Source organism: Propithecus coquereli, unplaced genomic scaffold (assembly GCF_000956105.1).
Source record: "Propithecus coquereli isolate 6110/MARCELLA unplaced genomic scaffold, Pcoq_1.0 Scaffold66, whole genome shotgun sequence".
Lineage (NCBI taxonomy): Eukaryota > Metazoa > Chordata > Mammalia > Primates > Indriidae > Propithecus > Propithecus coquereli.
Genome location: NW_012152618.1, coordinates 2,083,912 through 2,107,921, shown reverse-complemented (window position 1 = coordinate 2,107,921; position 24,010 = coordinate 2,083,912). Strand labels below are relative to the sequence as shown.

Sequence of the window (24,010 nt, the reverse complement as noted above, 5' to 3'; positions counted from 1 at the left end):
CCTGGTTCCATTTGCAGTTAGTGAATGTACATAACTATAATTGTAGCTATTGCAAATGCAGTTCAATGATGGGTTCTGTAATTCTGGATAGCAACAGAGTTATCTTTAACTTCGTTTTCACAGTTAGGCATGTTTGTATATGTGGTTAACTATTGATTCTCAAAAAGAATGTTGATAAAACTCTTAGAATCAAGAGCATATAGAGCTATTAAGTAGAACTGAACTGGAAAATTAGACCTATCAAAGTTAAACTAAATATACATATTTTCCAATACTTCCTGCCCATATTACTTTCGTGTATTGAATTCTGACATATTTGTGAAATATAGCATCACTATTGTTTTAAGTTGCTTGAGATTTTTCCAGGGAGATATACATCTCTAAAATGATTGGTATACAATTTGTCTAAACAACAGTAAAAATAACAAAAATATAATCTATGGTAGTTGTGAGTAGTCAGGTACAAGGAGTAGATCCCTTAAGTATTAGTATTAACTGTGTGTCATAATTTTTTAGTTCTTAGACTTTTAAAATAGCGAGATAGAATAAGTTAAGGAGAAACAGGTTCTAGTAGTTGGCAAGGGATTTGTCAGATGCAACATAATGTATTAATTATTGCTTTAAAAATAGACTTTCATTCTGGAAGCTTGAAATTTGATTACCAAATTGTATTTCAAGCCTGAACTATTTTATGTGGAGAATATTTTTTCTTGTAGATTTTTGTGTCTGGATTGCATCTCATTCATTATTCCATCCATAATTTTGTGTGAACATAATACAGTAGCGACAAAGGCATTTACTTTATGTGCATGCACACTTATTATATTTATGCACTAAATATGTACTATATGAATTAAGTATGCCATGCTTTTACATTAATACATTTTCAAATAGATAAATTAGGGGAATATTATTTGAGATTTGTGATTTGGAAATGAATATCAGGAAACATTGTTTGAAAAGCATTATTTGTATGTTCGAAACAGGTTTGCTGCATCACAAGTAGTTTCATTCCTTCAATTTGTGGAACGACTATTACGTTCTGGGTGCCGGGGCTATAGTAGTATACAAAAAAGATACGAAGTCTCTTTTCTCAAGAAGTTTACATTCCAGTGGGGGATATATAACAATAAAATATAAATATGTTTGTTTATAAATGCATACACATACTTGTGTATCAGAGATAAGATGCATTAGGTGATGGCGGAAAAAAATAAAGCAAGGTAAGGAATGCAGAGTGTTTATGTGTGTTTTATGTTTTGTGTGTATATGAGAGAGAAAGAGAGAGGAGAGGGAGGGGAGAGGTTGGGGCAAGGAGAGAAAGGTGTTTCTTTTTCCATATTATCAACATTACTCTTGGTGAATATTTGCTCTGACTTGTTACTTTCAGATACAGGGCAATTAAGTTAAAGTTTCTGACTATATCTGGAAATAAATGAAACATTTGCTTTCTAGAATGTAACTCAACAGGCAAAAGCTATCCTGTATGTTTGCAGGACAATATTTTTAACTCTGTGCCCCTTTTAATATATGATTTAATGAGCTTTAGTTGTAAATAATTGATAAGACATGAGACAGATTTAATATAATGAGTTAAATGTCTCTCAGTCTGGCTCAGAAAGAGATGCATGGTTTATGTCTGTGTGTATAGTTAGTTGGGTGACTAATATCCTTGTGAGGATATTTGTGTGCCTTCAGTCACTACCTAGGAGGAAGCTTTTAAAGTTGCTCTGTTGTGCTCCAAAATTGTGAAGGATGAAGTTACAGCATACGGGCTTTTTTATTCCTTCTTTTCCCCTTCACGTACTATGTATATATTCTCAGCCTGGGTCCGGGAGTAAGATGAGTTTGCTAAACAGTTTTGATGGAAGTCAGTGCATAAAGAAGAGCTGTTTTCTGCTCTTTGCTTCTTCTCCCTTGGGAGAGATTCACTCTTTCCCCCAAACTTAAAACTCTCTGCCACTTGCAGAGAGCGCTGTGGCTTCCCTTTAGCCTGTCATGTTCAAACAGCCTCACCTGGTGGAGAGCCACTCTCAGGGAATGGCCAGCATAGGACTTCAAAAACATAAGCTTTTAAAGCAAAGGATTAAAAATATTCATAGGAATTTGAGCTCCTGGATTTCAGTAAAAATGAAAAAAAAAAAAAACCCACAATTGAGGCATTTGCTGCACTTACAGTGTGTGAATTGAAAAAGAGACAATAGCTTAAAATCAACATTAAACAAAAAAAAATCTCCCAGTTATTTTCTCAATTAAAATTTAAGACCATGACTTGTTCCTATTTGGTTTATTAAGCTTAATCTAGATGTAAGAGTATCTTCAGACAAAAAAGAAAGGAAAAACATCCTCTTTAATTTCCAGATTCCTTTGTGGTTACATTGTAATCTGAATGGGCTGAAAAGTAAAAAAAATAACAGTATATTATTTTGTTGCTTTTCCTGTGCAGTCCTATTTACAGGATTCTTTCAGTGATGACTCAAAGTGTAAGGGCATTATTGTTTTAAATCCATGCTGATTCATTCCATTTTATGCAGTGGTGTCATCTGAAAACATACCAATTTTCCCTTGTGCAGCAGCTTGAATGGAACTATTGTCACAAAATCAGCCCCTGAATCAATAAGTACTGCTTCTTGAGATGCTAGTTAGGCATGTACTTGGTTTCTGTTACTACAAAGAAACTCCTGACGACTTGCTTTCGCACCTGCCTGTAGCTCAGCTGCTCAGCCAAACACTCCCAAAGGTACTAGCAGCAGAAATTCTACTATGAGCATGTGTAAACTGAAACACTTATAATTTCACTCTGAAATAATCTTTTAATTCTGGGTCTGCTTTTCAGTCACTTCAACTCAATTCCCTTATTGCTTATTTGAGGGACTTGTATAGCGCAGGCATTTTTGGTGTGTGCTGGGTATAAAAAATATGAGAAGTCATGACTAAGACCTCAAAAGCACAAGCAACAAAACCAAAAATAGACAAATGGTACTTAACTAAACTAAAAGGTTTCTCCACAGCAAAAGAAATAATCAACAGATTGCACAGACAGCCTGTGGAATGAAGAGAAAATATTTGCAAACTACATCCAACAGGGGACTGATATCTAGAATTTACAAGGAACTCAAACAATTCAACAACAACAAAACACCCTAATTTCAGACTGAGACCCTGACAGAGAACACAGTCATGCCATGCCCAGACTTCCAAGCTGCAGTAATAGACTGTTAACGTCTCTGTGACTTCACCTTGGGAATGAGCATGTACAGGAAAGAGAAGTACTGATCCCAAGTTGGAGAGATGAGGAGCATCTAGCTAAGGTTCCTTAAAAGCAATAGCTGGTTATGCAGGAGGAACACCTAGAAAGAGTCATGTCTTGGAGTCAAAGTGCAAAAAGGGGTTCAGAGGGGGAAGGCTTGATCAGCTGAGTCAAATGCAGCACTGTCCTCAAATTTACTCACAGATGGAGTGCCCTTCAAACAAAATGTCTTCATTATTTTCTCATGTAGCTTCAACTGTGAAATTTGTCAGTTGCTGCCAAGTGTGATGTTCCTGCCACATACTCATTCTCCTCAACTCCTGTCTTGAATGTGCAAGTTTTTACTGCATATCTGCACATGAATTTCCTTTGGGACTGCAGTTCAAATGTATCAACCTTAATTTAATTCCGTCGGCGATGTTTTCCTTCTTATAGTTTATAACTTGGTTATGTATACCTGTCTGCTGTTGTCAAACTTAGCCTTGACCTCCTTTCATTTTTCATTTTTTCAAATTAAATAAGGACTTGCTCTTTAAGTCCTATTGATTTTATCGCTGATTTTTTTTCCTATTAGACTCTTATTAAGAGTCTATTAGTGAGACTGCTTTTCTTGCAGATGCCAACTTTAAGTGTGAACTCGCCAATTTACTGTAATTTGAGGACTCCATTGCTTTCAGATTAATATTCCAAGTCCTTATCCTTATCTCCTTATCCTTGTGGATTTGTGATCCCCATTCAGAAGAATAGGTGAGAAAACTTAGTTTTTTCTCCTCATCCCATATATCTACCACCCAGCGCTATTCTTGCCCTTTGAACACAGCAGCGTGCTACTGAAACGTTCTACAGCTTTTTTCTACTCTCAGTGCCATGTTCTCTGACATATCCTTGCTCTTTTCTTTGCTGTTGAATTTCTGCCCAGCTTCAAGGTTGAGCCCAATATTATCTCCCTCATGGAATCTTTCCAGAGCTTTTCTTGATAATTATACTCTTCCCTCTACTTCCTTCCTTCCTTCTCTCTGTTCTTCCCTCCCTTATCCCTTCCCTCCCTCATAGTTTTATATAGTAGTTTTTCCATACTACTACGTAGGCTGTTTTCTGTTCTTTGTGTCTTTATTAACACATTCAACTGCAACTTCATGGGTTCAGGAACCTTGGTGTTTCATCTTTCTTTTTCCTAAAATCTATACTCAAGTGTCTAGAATATATATCAATGATAAGCAATTAGTATTTTTTTTGGCTAAGTACAATAATACTTCTAATTTGCTTTTGTTTGGGTGAAAGAATGGATAGTAGTTCTTCATATTATTTACTTTTGCAAAATTTACACATACAAATTTCTATCCCTCCATTCTTCTCTCTTAAAGAGAAGCCCCAAAGTTTATGTGAGATAGCCTGGTATTATTTTGTGTCATTCTGGAGAAAGGAAGGCATTAAAAAGTCTACAGTTTACACCTGTTCCCTTCTTTTTCCTCCTAATATATTCCCTCTTACTATATTAATATTTTTTAAGCTTGGGATTACTTAATGATTTTTTAAAATTAATAGACTTTGTTTTATAGTTTTATATTTACAGGAAAATTGAGCAAAAAGTACAGAGAGTTTGCACATGCTCCCTCACCATTTTCCCTGTTATTAACATCTTATATTAATGTGGTACTCTTGTTATAATTGATAAGCCAGTATTGACACATTATTCTTAACTGAAGTCTGTAGTTGACAGTAGGGTTACTCTTACTGGTGTAAATTCTATGAGTTTTGAATAATAACATGTATCCATGATTGCAGTATCAAATGGATTAGTTTCACTGCCATAAACATCCCGTGTTCTTCACCTATTCATTCTTCCCTCTTCCTGAACCCCTGACAACAACAGATCTTTTTACTGTCTCCATAGTATTGCCTTGCTCATAATGTCATATAGTTGGAACCATACAGTATACAGTAACTGTCTTTTCAAACTGGTTTCTTTCACTTAGCAATGTGCATATATGTTTCTTTCATTTTTTTTATGACTTAATAGCTCATTTCTTTATATCATTGAAAAATATTCCATTGTATGGCTGTACCATAGTTTGTTTATCCATTCGCATATTGGGGGACATCTTGGTTGCTTCCAAGTTGTGATAATTATGAATAAAGCTGCACAATTGATATTTGTGTGCAGGTTTTTGTATGGACCTAAGTTACTAACTCATTCAAGTAAATGGCAAGGAGCACAAATGCTGAACTGTTTGGTAAGAATATGTTTAGCTTTGTAAGAAACTGCAAAACTGTCTTCCAAAGTGGCTGTACTATTTTGTATTCCCACCATTGGTGAATGAGAGTCCTTGCCAGCGTTTGTGTTTCAGTGTTCTGGGTTTGGGCCATTCTAATAGAGGAGAAGTGATATCTCATTTTAATTTACATTTCCCTGATGACACATGATATTGAGCATCTTTTCGTATGTTCATTTTTCATCTGTATATCTTTGGTGAGATATCTGTCTACGTCTTTTGCCCATTTTTAAATTTTTTGTTTGTTTCCTTATTGTTGAATTTTAATAGTTCTTTGCATATTTAGTATACCAGTTCTTTAGCAGTTAAGTGTTTGCAAATATTTTCTCTCAGTCTGTGGCTTGTCTTTTCATTCTATTAACAGTGTCTTTTGCAAAGCAGAGATTTTTAATTATAATGAGGTCCATCAGTATTTTTCATTTCACACGGATTATGCTTTTGGTCTTGGTATCTAAAAAGTCATTGCCAAGTGCAAGGTCTTGTAGACTTTCTCTTTATTTTCTAGTAGTTTTATAGTTTTATGTGTTACATTTAGACCTGTGGTCCATTTTGAGTTAATTTTTGTGGAAGGTATAAGATACCTTCTAGAATCATTGTTTTTCACATGTGTGTTGAGTTGTTCTAACACTATTTTTTGAAAAGACTCTCTCTTCATTGTATTCTATCTGTGACCATTTTGAGTTAATTTTTTGTGAAGGGTGTAATGTCTGTTTCTAGAATCTGTGTGTGTGTGTTTTTGTTTTTTGTGGTTTGTTTTTTTTTTGGTTTGTGGGTGTCCGATTGTTCCACCACTATTTGTTGGAAGACTTTTTTCCATTGAATTACCTTTGCTCCCTTGTCAGAGATCAGTTGACTATATTTGCGTGGATTTATTTTTTGGGCTTTTTATTATGTTCCATTATTCTATTTGTCTGTTCTTTCATCAGCATCACACTTTCCTGAGTACTATAGTTTTATGGTAAGTCTTAAAGTCTGGTAGTGTCCATCCTCCAACATTGTCCTTCTCCTTCAATATTGTGTTGGCAATTCTGGGTCTTTCAGCTCTTCATAAACTTTAGCTAGAATCAGTTTGTTGATATCTACGAGATGATTTGCTGGGAATTTTATTGTGGTTGCCTTGAAGTTATAGATCAAGTTGGAAAGAGCTGACATCTTGACAGTACTGGGTCTTCTTATTCATAAGCAGGGAATATCTCTCCATTTATTCAGATCTTCTTTGATTTCTTTCATCAGAGTTTTGTTTCTTCCTTTCCAGTCTCTATACTTTCAATTTTCTTCTCCTTGTCTTATTGTATTATCTAGAACTTCCAGTACAGTCTTAAATTGTGGTGAAAGGAGGCATCCTTGCCTTGTTCCTGATCTTAAAAGTATTGAGTTTCCCCTCTTTAAGTATGATGTTAGCTTTGGGTTTTTTTGTAAGTGTTCTTTATCAAGTTGAGGAAGTTTCCCTCTATTCCTAGTTGGCTGAGAGATTTTATTATGAATGCTTATTGGATTTTGTCAGATGCTTTTTCTGTATCTACTGAGAGGATCCTATGATTTTTTTTTCCTTTAACATGTTTATATAATGGATTATGTTACTGTTCAGTGATATTTTAAATTAATTACCTTATGTATACAAAAGGAGAAAATGCCATTTTTGCTAGCATGCTTGTCTTCAAGCAATACATTCCTTTTGAAATAAAAAATAGTTATAACTCCTGTGAATACCTGTTATGACATTTATAATCTATTCTTTTAGGATAATTAAATAACCACTGATTTTTCAAAGGAAAAATTGAATTCTGTGGTGCATCATGAATTTATTGAAAATTAAGTTTGGATAAATGAAGAAGTCTAGTATTATTTTACTGCCCTGCATTGTAATAACTAAAATATATTAGTATGACTTTTTCTTTGTCCCTATTGCATTCTACATAAACATGTAATGATGATATGAATCAGCAAGGGAATCTTTGGAGGCGAGTAAACTACTCTTCTCTATCTATTACTTGAGTAATGGATTCATTATCAAAATTTGATGTGATTGATTAAATTGCCTTTTATTATTATTATTACCATTTCCTCTTTTCATGTTAAGGTATTTGTTATACAATCTAGCCTCTCTCTTGACAGAAATGAAACCAGAATGTGTATATATTCAGAAAGTAGGACTCTGAGTAGCTTCATTTTATATCCCCATTGCTTTCAAGTCATATGGTAAATGTAAAAAAGAAAGAAAGAAAGTTCACTTGGCACCCTCCCCTCAAAGTGTCTGTGATACTGTAGTAATAATAGACAATGTTAGCTATTAAGTGCTAAAATAATATATTGAGTTTCAGGGCTTTCTTACGTTGAAGAAATAAAAGTACCTTGAAAAATGCCCCAATTGTTTTTTTTGTGTGTTAAGTTTTTGGCATAAGTACTCTGAAGCACTATGAATTTATCTGTATTTCTCTTGGGGGGAAGGAGCTGTCACAACGTAGATATTAATTCCAGATTTGGAAATGTGACTCAAGGTATGTAAAGTGGACTTTCTCTAAATTACTTGTGAAAGACCCTAGAACCAGGATTTTATCTACCTAGTTCTCTCTGAGATTAAAATTATCAATAATGTGGGTAGGATCTTTTAGACCTGGAGTCTGCAAACTATGGCCAATGGGTCAAATCCAGCATGCCCACCTGTTTTTGTAAATAAAGTTTTATTATGACACAGCTATGCTATTTATCTATATCTATCTATCTAGATATTTACATATTGTCTATGTTTGCTTTCATATTATAACAACAAAGCTGAATAATGTGACAGAAACCATATGGCCTACAAAGCTTAAAATATTTACTTTCTGGCTCTTTACAGAAAAAGTGTGCCCACTCCTGTTGTAGACCACCCTTTCATGGTGGCAGCGAAAGTTGGGGTAAGGGGTATCAGTCCAACAGCACTGGAGACACAAGGATCCCTATGCCCAGAGCCAAAGGAAGGGTGACAAGGCAGGTGACTTCAGAAGTAGATTTTAAGAGAAATAAGGTAGTTAGGAAAGGAAGTATCCTTTTAATCTATGTAATGTGTACATTCTTCTCAGAGAATGAATTTTTTGTAGTGTTTTTACTATCGAACTGTATCACAATATATATAAAACGGAATATCGTACCACCTAAAAAATGAAGGAAATCCTGTCATTTGCAACAACACGGATGAACTAGGAGGACATTATGTTAAGTGAAATAAGCCAGGCACAGAAAAATAAATATACCACAGGATCTCACTTAGATGTGGAATTTAAAAAAGTTGAACTCATAGAAGCAGAGCGTAGAATGGTGGTTGCCGGGGTTTGGGGAGATGTTAGTCAAAGGGTAAAAATTTCAGTTAGATAGGAGGAATAAGTTCAAGAGATCTATTGTACAACATGCGACTGTAGTTGATAATGTATTGTATACTTGAAAATTGTTAAGGGAATAGATTTTAAGTGTTCTCACCACAGAAAAATAATGAGAGGTGATACATATGTTAATTAGCTTGATTTAGTCATCTTACAGCGTATGCATATTTCAAAACATCATGTTGTACACCGTAAGCATATATAATTTTCACTTGTCAATAAATAAAGTGTATTGTAGCAGCTGCCAAAAAAGGCATATTGATTTGCATGTGAATTTTAAGACAGCATATATATTCAGAATCATTTTATTTGATGTACAGAGCTACTAGAAGCAAAGGGAGTATGTAGGTATGGCTGAAAAGGAATGCTGATGTGTAAATGCGTATGTGTGCTATAGAGTAGGGCGGGTCCCTAGCTTTCACTAGATCTCAGTGACCATGTGACCCCATAAAGGTCAAGTACTGTTGCAGGGAAGAATGTGTTACACATAATGGGGTGGGCGGGCAAGGGAGCTGGGAGTCAGGACATGCCATGTTGTGAAAACACTCATGCAGACCTATGGAGAGAACCACCAAGTGAGGAACTGAAGCCTCCTGCTGATAGCCATGTCATGGAACCATCGTGACAGTGAGTCACCTAGCCCCAGTTGGAAGCTTAGTGACTGCAGCCCTAGCCAACATCTTGATCACAGTCTCACAAGAGACCCCAAGCCAAACCCCAAGCCAGAAGCTCTGGATTCCCAACTCACAGAAACAATGTGAAGTGTTATAATAAGTGTTTATTATTAAAAATTCAGGAGAGGAATGCTGAGATCCTACTGGCTACCATTGAACTGTAGGAGGAGACTGGCACTGAGGTGACTGATTTATGATAAAGATTAGGTAGATTTCATTGCCTATTTGTGTTGTCATGAGCGATTTTATAATTTAGGACTTATACCTTTGGATATCAATAAGTATATAATACTATTGATTTGCTAACAGTCAGTTCAATTCAGGCAAACGTTGTGGAGTCCTTAAACTCCCTGTGTGGAAGGATTAAATATATCATCATCATCATCATCATCATCATCATCATCATCCGCAGCCTCAGAGCTGACATTTGTTGCGCAAGGACTTTTCCAAGTGTTCTGCCTGGGTTATATCACTCATTCCTTCCTCACAGTGACCCAATGAAGGTCATGCCCATTTTCCATATGACGAACACGAGGCAGAGATAAGTTCAGCAACTTGCACAGGTTCATACAAGGAAGTGACGTCTTCCGAAAGTTAATAACAATCAAGTGCGAAAGTGAGTCATCAGCTTCTTGGAGCCCTGCAAAAAAGTGAGCTAGTAGCTGCGGTGTCATCTAGGGAAGATGCCCTCATGGCAGCACTCGCGATGAAAGAAAGCGGCTTCCACGCAGGGCAGAGTCATCTCTTTATGGCGTTGCATCTTTTATTAATAATGTGTTTTATGATTCTGTACTAAAGTCTGCTAATTAGAAATTGTGTATCCTATAAAATTTTATTATAAATATATGCCAACCTGTCAGGCTGCGAAGAGCTTGCAAGGATTTGTGCTTTTATTAATATGCTAATGCTGGTCTTTTCTGGGCCTCCGATTCTGAAGATGCACTCTCCTAGCTGTCAAAGTGCCTGCTCCTTACTGAGAAACAAGTGGTTTGACAACTGAGATAAGACTTAAATTGTGTTTTATAGCCAAAAATACAAAAATAACTATTCTTTCGGTGGACAATATTATAATAGTTATGAGTGGAATTGATGATATAATAGGAAGAATTTGTACTTAGAATAACCTTAAAGGGCCTCTTCAAGCAGTTTTATGTGATCGGCCTGAAATACGAGTTCCTTAATGAAATGTGTTATATTGGGGGATAATGTGTTATGTAGACATAACTTGCAGCCCAAGGCCAGACTTTCTCAAACTACTGTTGAACAAGCTCAGACGGCTGGTTATTACATGTGCATATTTTAAAAATTCCTATTCAGTGAAATTATAGTGACTTTGACTTTTTCTGATTTATGAGATGGACGTCTTAATAAAAAAATTGTGTTAGAAATATCAATGTCCAGTTCTTTTGACACATTTTCTTTTTCTTAGTAGCTGGTACATTGCAAACTAGTCTTTGGTGAACGAGTGCTGCATGAGGACCTTTGTATTTTCTATATCTGTTGATCCTGCCCTGAACGTTGGCATCTTGCTGCCATCGGCACTCAAATCCCCTGTGCTGATCAGCTCAAAAAGTGTGTTGCTGCCGTTGCTCTGTTTTTCTTTTCTGTTTTTTTTTTTTAACTTTTTCTTTAAATTGAGTTTTCTGTTTAATTTTTTAGAGAATCTTTCTCCTGTCTCAGTCTTCCTGTTGGAAAGGGCACTTGCCCTGAAGATGATCACTTAGTTCAAGGATTTAGTTCAAGGATGGCAATAACATTTAGCAAACTTGGTCTGTAAAACAGTTATGCTTCTGGACTCTGACTGGGTGCCTGAGATGCATTGCAGGGGACAGAGACAATCCCTTCACCCAGCAAGTGTCTTCCTCCAGGTGGACCGAGTTCTAAATGAGTTTGCTGTTAGAGTCACTTATGATGGACAGAGATTCTTATTTATTTAGGATCTTGATATTGTGGTGCCAATTTACAGTCAGAAATAGCCCATGAAGACTTGATTAGATAACCATTGATGTTCTGGACGTGCCATATATTTATATGGGGAAACTCTATAAAATAGCAAAGATTCCTCAGTCAGCAATAAATAATTGAAAGAAGTCATCAGATTCTCTACACCTGCCAATGAAACATTTTAAAAAATTGAAGAGAAGTAATTCAAGGCCCAAGGCCCTTTAGGATAAAGCTAAAAGTATTTCCAGTAGGAAGGAGGATCCAACTTTCCTTTTGGCTTTCTATTTGTGTTTTTAAATGTTAATTAAAAATACCATTACAGTTGTTCTTATATAAATAATAAAAGATCATTGTTAAACAATAAAAGTTATGAAAGAGTAACATATTTTAATAATTCTTCATATGCTTTATTATTTATAAATATGTATAATTTTACATAAACATTATTCATGCTATTCGTATCTTAGAGACCATTTTTTAATTTCAAGCTTAATTCCTCTATACCTTTTGTTATGTCATTAATATTATTAGTTTGATGTTCTTTTTTTTGTTGTTGTTATTTTTTTGAGACAGTGTCTCATTCTGTTTCCTGGGCTAGAGTGTAGTTTGATGTTCTGTATCCAGCAACTTTCTCCATGCTCATACAGATATATAGCTGCATATATACATATATATGATGGATACATTTTTTTTTTTCTGAGACAGGGTCTTGCTCCATTGCCCAAGCTAGAGTACAGTGGCATCATCATAGCTCACAGCAACCTCAAACTCCTGGGCCCAAGGAATCCTCCTGCCTCAGCCCCCCAGGTAGCTGTGACTACAGGTGCACCTCACTATGCCTGGCTAATTTTTTTTTTTTTTTTCGCTTTTTATCTTTCATAGAGACGGAGATCTTGCTATGTTGCTCAGGCTAGTCTCGAACTCCTGGCCTCAAGTGATCCTCTGACCTCAGCCTCCCAAAATGCTAGGATTATAGGTGTGAGCCACGGTGCCCAGCCCTATATGATAGATTTCAAGTGATTTATTGTTTTTTAGGAAATGTACACCGTTTGCATTCCGGCCTCTTATTTATCTTAACAGTACATCATAGAGGCTCCTATTTTCTGTTGGTTTATTTTGTTCTTTATTTTATCTCTTCAGGCAACTGTTTCTTTATTTTCATGATTTTTTCTCCAATATTTAAGAGATTGCAGGCTAGTTATTTTCAATTTACCTGTGAATCATAGATTTGTTATAAAATGTTCTTCTCTTCCTTATATTCAAGATAGAGTATAATTTTGATCCCTCTTTGATCCGTGAATTATTTAGGAGAGTTTCTTAATATTCCAAGTTGTTAATTTTTTTCATTTTTTACTATTTGTTTCTAAATTTTATTGTTTATGATCAGAAAATATGAGTAAAAATCTTTAAAAAAATCTGATAAAGGTTTTTTTTTTTGTGGCCAAGTAGACTTTTATTAAAGGTCAGATATATTTAAAAAATCTGTGTTTGTGTGAGTGTATCTATCTATAAATGTGTATAGATACACAGTCATACACAACGTGTCATTTATTACTTTCCAACATACACCAAAATATTCTGAATTAATTAGTCTGAGTGTTATCTGTGCATTGGAGTTTTTAAAGCTTCCTGGGTGATTCTAATTCACAACCAAGATTAAGTACTGCTGCCTTAATGAAATAGTGGGTCTACCCCAGTGGTTCTAAGGATGTGGACCGACAGCCTCAGCATTACCTGGGAACTTGTTAGAAATGCAAATTCTTGGGCCTCACTCAGACTTACTCAATTGAAAACTCCGAAGATGGGGCCAGCAATCTGGTGTTTTTAATTAATATTTTAAATTGACACACAATTGTACATATTTGTGGGGTACAATGTGATATTTTAATACATGTATACAATGTGTAGTGATAAAATCAGGGTAATTAGCATATTCATCACCTCAAACCTTTATTATCTTTGTATTGAGAACATTCAAAATTCTTTCTTCTAGATGTTTGAAAATTAGAGTAAATTATTGTTAACCATAGTCATCCTGAACACTAGGATTTATTCCTCCAACCTAGCTGTATTAAATGAAATCCTATCATTCCTGGCAACATGGATTAGCCTAGAGGACATCATGTTAAGTAAAATAAGCAATCTGGGTTTTAACAAGCCCTTGAGGGGTTCTGCCTCACTAAAGATTGAGAACCATTTATCCAGATCAGTGGCTCTATGCCGGGGATGGTTTTGTCCCCGAATGGACATTTGGCAATGTTGGAGACAGTTTTGGTTGTCACAGCTGGTGGGAGGCTACCGCTGGTATGTAGTAGGTAGAGGCCAGGTGTGCTGTAAACATACTGCAATGCACACACAGGACAGCCCACCCAACAGAATTACCCAGCCAAAAACATCACAGTGCTACTATGGAGAACCTTACCTAGACCATGGTTTCTAAGTCTTGGCTTCCCCTTACAAGTAGCTGGAGAGTTTTTGAAAATCATAACTACAAATCTGTTTAATTGGTCTTGGCGACACCACAGCATAAAGATTTTTAAAAGCTATTCACATGATTACGCAGCCAAGATTGAAAATCACTGCTGTGGACACTGGTCATTGATGTATCTTAAACTCTTAGGTCATGATGGATCAGGGTGATCCTGAACCTCCTGATCAATTTTAACATAAATGACAGACAACTAGACGTTATGTATCTCTTACGACATAATAAGAAGTACAAACACCAATTTTTGAAATGGTCTTGCCAAAAAACGAAATTTGAACAAGCTTGTAGATATCTAGATCTAACTACCAATTTAGAGGTATATGTTAAAATATACCATGGGGGTGCAATGGCCCATATGTAGAAATTCCTCCAGGACAAATAACGCAGACTATTTTTCATCAAATAAATAGCAAGAAGGAAAAACAAAGAGGAAGTGGGGCTGTTTTAGAATAAAGGAAACTTAAGACACCTAACCAGTTAAGTACATCTTGTTTGAGTCTTGATCTGTAAAGCAACAGGAAGAAATAAAAGACATTTGTGAGACAATTTGGGAAATTTGAACACTGACTATTGTATAATATCAAATAATTTTTAAGGATTGTATGTGGAGAGGAAGCTGGAGGTTATAGGTAAAGCAGTGTTATCCCTACGTGGATCATTGTTAAAGTTGTGTGCTGGGTATGGGGGTTTATTTTAATATTCTGTCTACTTTTGTGTATATTTGAAAAATTTCACAATAAAAATAGTTAGAATGAGAAGGAATATCTAAACAGGTAGAAGGAAAAGCAGATGAGAATAGTGTTAGAAAAACTGTCAAGACAGTAAGAGTTTCCATGCTGTTTAAAAAAAAAAAAAAGTCCATTAGATTTGGTAACATGAAGATCATTTGATGACCATAGCAAAATCTGTTTCAGTGGAGAAGTGGGTCTGGAAGCAAGTTTGGAGTGCACTGGAAATTGACAGGAAGCAACAGTGAGTCAGAAAAGAGGAGAGGAAGACGTGGGCACGCATGGTATTGTTACGTTTGAGACAGAATAAACTTGAGTTTATTTAAATGATGAGACGGATCCTGTGGAGAGGGAAATAGTGAATACTTGGGAAAGAAATGGCGTGCGCATCAGCTTTTGGTTTCCCTAAAACAATCACAAAGGGTTGGTATGGAGATCAATTTGGATAATGTATATAAATTACATAGCATTGTGTACAGCATATTAAGCAATTATTATGAGAGTTTTAGAATTTGGGTGCGTGTGATATGCATCCAAATAAGTTCCTTTTTGTGACTCTTCTAAATATTTATATTTTGATATAAGTTGCAGAATTCTACATTAAAATATTAGGACTTGGTGTTCTTACATTTCTTTCAATGCTTTCTGTATCTGAAACAGAATTTAGAGCTGCAAATAATTATATACATATGTTGAAATAATAATATATTGACCTATATTTAAACTGATGACAGAGTACTTTCCTGGACCTAAGTTAGATGAGTGACTTAAATCTATTCGCTGGGAGAGATGAGGGAGGGAGAGAAACAGAGAGAGGGAGAGGGAGGAGAAAGAAAGAATTGAATGAATGAGATTAAAGGGAGAAAGTGACAAGAGACAATATGTTTAAATCAATTAAATCAATGTTTATTCAGGACAAACTTACATTGATCACTGTTATTGTTATTTTGGTTCTTTTTATTTCCAGCTATATTGTCTCCTTCCAAAAAGTATGACTTTAACTGTTTATCCACATGCTTTCCCATTTGCTTTTCTCTTTTAATTAACTTGAAAAATAATAGTCCAAAGAATGAAACATGTTAAACTCAAAAGGGCTCTTTGTTTGTTTGTTTAAACAGAACCGTTCATTTCGAAGGCGGTGCTATATCTGTGCACGCGCGTTCCCTGTGGAGACTGGAGACGCTAAGAGTTGCGTAAGTAGAACTTCGGAACACAGCCTGTGCTCCAAGGGTACTAACTACTGTGTTGCTCTTGACTTCGGAGTCTGTGTCAAACGGTCATTGCTAGCAAACAAGCAAGCAAAGGGCACACTGAGAAAGTGGTGGAGAGTTTCTCTTTCTTTTTTTTCCTCCCACCTACCTTTATTTATCTTCTCTTAGTCTAAGTTCACCAGCTGGTAACCCTGAGAAATAAGCAATAATTTTGTAGATTCTCTTTAGTTTTTAGCCTCATTTGTTTTAATAACATCACTGTAGCCCAGACCGTGGATCTCTTGGCCGAGGAGGACAGAGTGATGTAAGGTTTGGAGACAGGACAAGTTCTTCGCAAGCCTGTGGCACATTTCAGATCTGACAGACTCTGGGTTTAACCTTCCAAAAGCGCATTTAAAACAGAGGAAACTGGAACAATAGGACAAGAGTCATTACTGGCAGTCACTGTATTTACTTAAAAATAGCTCGATAGCTGCGTAAAAACCTGGATTGTAATAAAAGTCACTGTGTAAACATTATAGTAATAAGAATTTTTATTATATATATTTCCTTTTTTTTTTCTGATGACTTCAAACAGCTGTCTGGAACCTTTTAGTTCCTTTAAATAAATAACAATATTGATGATAAAGGTGTCATTTTGGGCTATTTTAAATAGAATTAAAATAGATATTTTTAATAATTGGAAGATTAGCCCTTTGCCTAAAAGCAATATATTTTCAAAGTATTTCTTCCCTAGTTTATTGGGCTTTAAAGAAATTACTGATTTAGGATTATAGCCTTAATGTGTGGGAGTGGGACTATTTTATTACAGAATAGCTGTCTTTATAGACTGTTTATTTTGGGATTATTGCCTTTCTAATGGTGATTAAAATAGTTCAGTAGACTAAAGCTGTTTTTGCTCACATGTCCCATAGAATCATTTTGAAAACCTTTGTATATCCTTGAGCATTGTAAAGTCCTGAGCCCAGGAGTTCAAGGCCAGCCTGGGACCTAGCAAAACCCCCATCTCAAATAAAGAGATAGATAGATAAATAAATAAATCTCCTTTAACAGTAAAAAATTTATATTATGCCTCTTTCTTATTGAAATCATATTTGTATTATAACTGATTCTCTTGTTCACTTCATACTCCTATGCAACAAAAATATATACATTAATTTTTTGTGTTTCTTATGTTAGGCTGTAACTTTAAAAAATTCTTCTATATTAATACCATTAATTGATTGGTAATATTAAATTTCTTTGATATAAATGTGCAGTTGATCAAATCCACCTAAATATTAAAACTTTTGATAAATATTAAAGTAAAATTTTATTAGAAATGCATCTCTTAATGAAATGAAAGAAGAAACTAACTTATAAGGCAAAAAAGGGAAAAAAATCATAGCTTTTATATATTTTGTAATTATTCAGAGAATTTCGGGAAAGGGATTTTAAGTAAATACACATTTACTTCGTGTATTATAAAAATGACTGATTGAAGAAATGACATATATTAATAATTCCATATGTTGGTTATAATTATATATAATTTGTCAACATAAGTGCAGTTAAGAGAGGTTTTCTTGCCTTTGTAAAACAGATTCCAAATGTGTTTTCAAAATTTATAGATATACCTACACTTCATGATTGCATGCTTAAAGAAATGAATTCTTTTTTGAGCCAGGCCCTAAATTCTTCACAATTTTGGTTAAAAAAAAAAAAAACATGAAAACTTCTGAAAACCTGAAAGGACTTCATTTTTACTGTTGATAATAAGATTAATGAACCATAACTACATAAATCAGATTGTTCTGCCAACCTCTGCACACCTTCCATTAAGTGGTCTTGATTGTGTTTCTCTATTGTTGCTTATGTTTGTATTTTGAAATGGAAAGTTTGCAGTTTGTTTTCACTTTGATTATGGAGGATTGATATATAGAAAATATATGATCTTATGGTCAGCTACAGGGGAAAGGGGATGCTAATTGTCTCTTAGAATCCAGATGTCACTGAGGGGAACAACCTGGCAGAAGGCAGAGCAGGTAGTTTTTCAACGACTTAATAGATTAAAGACAGAGATTTTTGCTCTACCCTGTGACTCTTGATTAATACTATTTTGCCTTCCTGTCTAAAACAGGAAAGTAGGAGGTGCATATGTAAGGAATATAATTATTTTAAAGATTTTTTTCAGATTACATTAAAACTCTGAACTACTTTGACTTTATTGTAAATACGCAAATTAAACTGCATTGAGTTTAAATGTTTACAGTGGCCACATGATTACTAATTTTTCTTTGTACTTAGGAAATTATAGTCAAAGATCCTGCTTATGTTTGTGATAGAACTATATTTCCTAATGCCATTTTTTAATAGCTACTTCTGCCATGATTCTGGATGTTGTCGGATCAAGTCCTAAATGTTTTCATTAGGTGGAGTGGAAGCCACATAAGATGGGGCCAGCCATTCCGACTACGCCATGTCACAACAGGAAAATACTTGAGTCTCATGGAAGACAAAAACCTTCTACTCATGGACAAAGAGAAAGCTGACGTAAAATCAACAGCATTTACCTTCCGGTCTTCCAAGGTAAGACAGAAAATACTATTTTGGATTTCCTGTAAGTATATCCCCATCACAATTCCTGTGATGGGGATAACCCCTTTGATGTTAGAAGTGCAAAGAGAAATGATGTGAGCATGTTTTGCATGTATTTCTAAATTCCCAGTTTCTCTTCCATCCCTTCCTCTCCAAAAAAAACAAAAACAAAAACAAAAAAAATGATTTCCTAAACCACCAAAACCTGCCCAGGTATTTCACTTGGCTCATAGTTCTTTGGTTATTTTCATAAAACACATCCATCCAGCTCCTCGTTGTTTTCTTAGTTATTGATGGTATACAGTTTGCACAAACCCTGTGATGTTGTATAACAGAATAAGGATAAAGCACACCAGCATGTTTTTGTCAAAAATACATTTACACATCCACTCTTAAATGCAGACCTTTCTTCTTAGCCCCACTGAATAACTTTTATGATAATTGTATATTTTTGTTCATAGTTTAATGAAGATTTGTGCAACTTGCACATGATGACAGGACTTACACTGAACTACTGACTAGCTTTTGTCTTAGAAAGGCAAAACTTTGTGTTTCTGTTATAGATAAAGGTTTGACTTTGTATTTCTGAGGTTAGTATATACTCATCTGGGTATAGGCATCTTCAGAATGTTATTCAGGGCTCATCTTTTTTATTTTTAACTTACTATTTATTTTCAGTACTAGAAAATTCTAAGGATTCATTGTCCTTCTCCATATTTCGTATTCTGAGTGAATTCAAGTTGGATTTTTGATAGCAGTATTATTAGATGAGAAAAGGTATAGATACTATGTATAACATATTCATAAAAAGGTCACGCCTATAGTCCCAGCTACTTGGGAGGCTGAGGCAGGAGGATGGCTTGAGCCCAGGAGTTTGAGGTTGCAGTGAGCTATGATGATGCCACTGTGCTCTAACACAACAGAGTAAGACTCTGTCTCCCAAAAAAAAACAAGAATAGACTATTTCACCACTATTATTTCAGGGGACTTTGAGGGCTGAATTTTTTAAGGACCATATTTACAACATGGCAAAGTTTGTTATATGCTGGTATTTTTAAAATGTTTGCTAATCTTTTCCTCCCTTTCCCTTTAGGAAAAATTGGATGTAGGGGTGAGAAAAGAAGTTGATGGAATGGGAACATCTGAAATAAAATATGGTGACTCGGTATGCTTCATACAACATGTAGACACAGGCCTGTGGCTCACTTACCAGTCTGTGGATGTGAAATCCGTGAGAATGGGATCTATACAACGTAAGGTAAGGTTATACAATATAAAAGCACAATTTGTAGTAGTCATTTTTTATGAATAAAATACCTAAGCACAGGTCAAAAAGAGGTGGCTAACTCAGCCACGTGCTAAAGTTCATAATTTTACATGCTAAAGGTCAAATCCCACTATAATAGACTCTTTGGTTTCATAAAGTGAATGTTGCTGGACGTTACATCACTGATATGTAGGATTATTGGATTCCTGTATTTAAATATTAAATGAAGAAATACACAATACTGTCTTTTGGAGTCTGGCTTAGTCTACCTCATTTCACTTTGTCCTCCATGCCCCCGTGGGGTCCTTCACTGATACCCCTTGCTTACAAGACAGGGGTCACGCTTTTTGGTGGTGATATTATATCCTTCCTGGCCTGCCCCCTTCCCTATTCTTCTCTTAATTTCTAGGTGTTGTCTTCAATTTCCCCAGCATGTCACTTATAGCACATGTCTTGAAGTCCCTCAAAAAAGAAAAAAATAGCTTTTACACACCTGTGCCTTTGCACAGACTGTTTCTTCTATTTGGAATACCCTTGGTAACATTTTTTGTCTGCCTGACTTCTATCTGTCATCTAAGAATTAAATTTAAAAATCATCTTAGAAATTATTCCTATCTCATCTTATCAGCTACTCCCTCCTTTGTATTCTCATAATATTTGTATATAATTTATTAAATTTTATATGTACCCCTTGCGCTGTTTTGTTTACTAGGCTACATGTGTCTCTCTCTTCCCCCTAATTTATGAGTTCCCTGGAGGAGTACATGGTTCTAGAATGTTTATAGTTTTACATATGACATGCAGCACAGTGCACAGAACCAAATGATAAGACGCATGTTATTTTGAGAAATGTGAAACTATGAAAGGAAGGCTTTAGCAAGGCAGACATTTTTATTTTCAATACATGTATTAATCACAATCTGTACATACATTCCAGTAGGGATTATTCGCTGTCAGTGTGATCTATTTAGAGTGACAAGTGCTGATCTTAGTGAAGTGAGAGGCTGGCGCTGCGTTCACAGGATTTGGCTCGAATGCATCCCGGTACTCCCTTCCGCGGAGATCCACAGACGATTCTGCAAGACCCGTGCCAGCTTTATAATGAGATGATCACTCGTCTTTTAGGTCTTTGATCTAGGCTCATAAATTTAAATGTATTTGTAGATATTCAATATTTGTGAAGCAGTCCTTATTTCTTGCAACTGAATTTGGCGTTTAAAAACTTTTTATTGTGGAAAATTCAAATGCACACAAAATAAAATAACAAGTACACAAATAGTTTAATGAACCCCTATGTCTCCACCATTCACCTTAAACATTTTCATTGCTTTCCCACTCTCCTTTCAGTTACATGTCCAACCCGCTGCTGTGTTCCACTAGATTATTACTTATTTTCCTTTTTGAGGTAAAATTTATATATATTGACGTCTGTATACTTAGCTGCAGAGTTTTGATAAATGGATACAGTGGTGTGACTCACACACTTACCTCCATATGGAACATTTCCATTTCCCCAGAAGTGGCCCAGGATCTCTTCCCAGGTTATTCCTGCTCCTCTTCCCCAGGGGCAGCTGTTCTTGCGACCATTTTCCACCATAGATTAGTTTTGCCTGGTGTAGAACTTCATATAAATGAAATAATATAGCATGTACTCCTTTGTATATGACTTCTTTTGCTCACCAAAATGTCTACAACATTTATCGATATTGTCCATGTTTGGGTCCAAATTGCTAAAGCTACTTTTTGAGGTCCTTAGAAGCCAATGAACCAGAAGTTAAACTAAGTTCAGTTCTCATTCTGAGGGTGAGGGGCAGAAAGGAAAGGATGAGACAAAGATGTGTATTTGTGACTTACTCTCTCCATTACAAGACACTGAGACTGGAGCCAGGTCTTTTATTTCTGTATTCTTAGTACTTAGCAGAGTGCCGGAACCATAGTAGGTGCTCATTGAATGTTTCTTAAATGAAAGCATTTATTTTCAAGGGTGTAGAGTGCTAGTCGAGTTGGTCAGATCACCCATGCACCTTTTAGCTCGTTCTCCAAGTGCATTAGCGTTGCAGAATTATAAGACATAGTGAGCTGGGTTAGCATTTGTAAGGTGAATGGCTAATGTAGTTAAAATTGTGGCAGAAGAGGTTGATTCGGCTTTAAAGCAATTTTTTATTTTGATGGTGATGTTTGGCCATGGTTCTTCTACCAGATTTAGTGTACTTTTTCTTTTTTCTTAATATTTTATTTAGAAAAGTTTCAAATGTGAAAAGTTAGAAAGTTAAGACTAATGAACATCCATATACCCTCAAATTAGATTCATCAATTATTATAGTTTGCAAGATAGGCTTTCCTTCCATCCTTTCTTCCTTTTTTAACTTTCTCTCTGTGTACACACACATACACAGAAACATCCACAGTGCCATTACACACCATTATGATAATTCTTTTACATCATCTAATATCCTGTTCATATCGGTATTTCTTTCATTGTCCCAATAATATTGTTTATAGTTCATTAAAATCAGGATGCAAAGTTCATGTAATTATTTATTTTTGTGCCTTTTCAGTCTCTCTCTCGCTGTCTCTCTGGCACCCACCCACCAGGAAATACTCAGTTTCTTAATCTAGAAAAGATCCTTACCGTGTTCTTGCCCTGTGCCATTGAGTTTTATAAAAATCCAGGCTATTTGTAGGATGCCTCACATTCTGGATGTGTCTGACTTTTTTCCCTGATTGCCTCTGCTCTTTATAATTCCCATGAACTTGAAGTTAGGTCTAGGGCTGTGCTGTTTAATCAGTGGCTACTAGCCACATCTGGCTATTTGCTGTTTATATGTGGCTAGCGCTAGAGGAACAACATCTTTAGTTTTAATTCTAATTAATTTAAATTTAAAAACTTAAGTTATTGGAAAATTTTTATGTATGTTCAAAACAACTTGGGTATGTGCATATACTTTTTCAAGTATAAATACCATGAATTCTAAAGCTGAGTATTTTTAATAAAAATTTAGTGTTTGAATTGAGATATTCTGTAAGTCTAGAATATACCCTGGATTTTGAACACAAGGTATGAAAAAATAAGAATGTGAAAAGTCAGCTGGGCATGGTGGCTTATGCCTGTAATCCTAGCATTCTGGGAAGCTGAGGCAGGAAGATTGCTTGAGCTCAGGAGTATTCAAGACCAGCCAGAGCAAAAGTGAGACCCTGTCTCTACTAAAAATAGAAAAATTAGCCAGGTGTCATGTCATGGCGGGCGCCTGGAGTCCCAGCTACCCTGGGGGCTGAGGCAGGAGGATCTCTTGAGCCCAGGAGTTTGAGGTTGCTGTGAGATAGGACAACGAAACAGCACTCTAGCCTGGGCCACAGAGCAAGCCTCTGTCTCAAAAAAAAAAAAAAGTGAAATGTCCCATTAACAGTTTTATATCGATTACATGATGAAAGGAAAATATTTTGGACATACTAGGTTAAATCAAATGTAGTATTATTAATGTTAATTTTAAGACTTCTACGGTGTGGGTTCTAGAGAATTCAAAGCTTCATATTTTAGAAACACCTTTCTGCACCCCTCCCCCACCTGTGCCTCCTTCTGATCAGAACCACTCTCAAGGATAAACACTGCCATTTCTTGTGACAGTGGAGATGAGTTTTGTTGTTGGCCTTTTAATTTTTAACTGAGTGAGAGTGATTTTATTGGATTTTCCACAGTGCATTCTATGTTTTTAAATGCCAATATCTACCAGAAGGGTGAAAGTTCAAAATAGATTTCACAAATTACAAAGAACAGAAAAAACAAAATTCTTAACTCAGATATTACTTTCTAAGAGCTCTTGTCTAGCATCACATTTTTCTCATAGCTTTTATCAAAAGCTTGAAGATGATGTATGGTTATGAGAGAAATCTTGGTAGAAATGGTAACATGTAGATTGTATTTTTGTAAAGATGGAAATAAATTTCAATGAGAAAATTACTCGCAAGTCTTTAGGTATTATTTGCTCATTCTATATGCTTAAGTGGTAAGATGCAAAAAAAAAAAAATGAAAAGAACAAAAAGGCTTTGAACAATTGTCTTCAACCTTTTTTTGCTCATGTTCCTCTCAAATGAATTTTGAAAACCACATTCTACCTCACATGCTTTTCATTACAAGTTTAAATAGCTGGGAATAAAGGGATTTTTGGCGTACTACAAATCCTAAAGCACATTTTGTATCCTGTCTTTTCAACTATGTCGTATGGAATTAAGTACCAAGA

General features: G+C 35.4%; 1 protein-coding gene across 1 annotated transcript in view; it reads left to right on the top strand.

Annotated features, from left to right (window-relative positions):
* RYR2 (ryanodine receptor 2 (cardiac)) overlaps positions 1–24,010 on the top strand; it is a 509,242-nt gene that overhangs the window by 145,043 nt on the left and 340,189 nt on the right. The window contains 3 exon segments of the mRNA XM_012660153.1: positions 15,835–15,909; positions 18,339–18,495; positions 19,598–19,762. Coding sequence (XP_012515607.1) covers positions 15,835–15,909; positions 18,339–18,495; positions 19,598–19,762 — 397 coding nt within the window.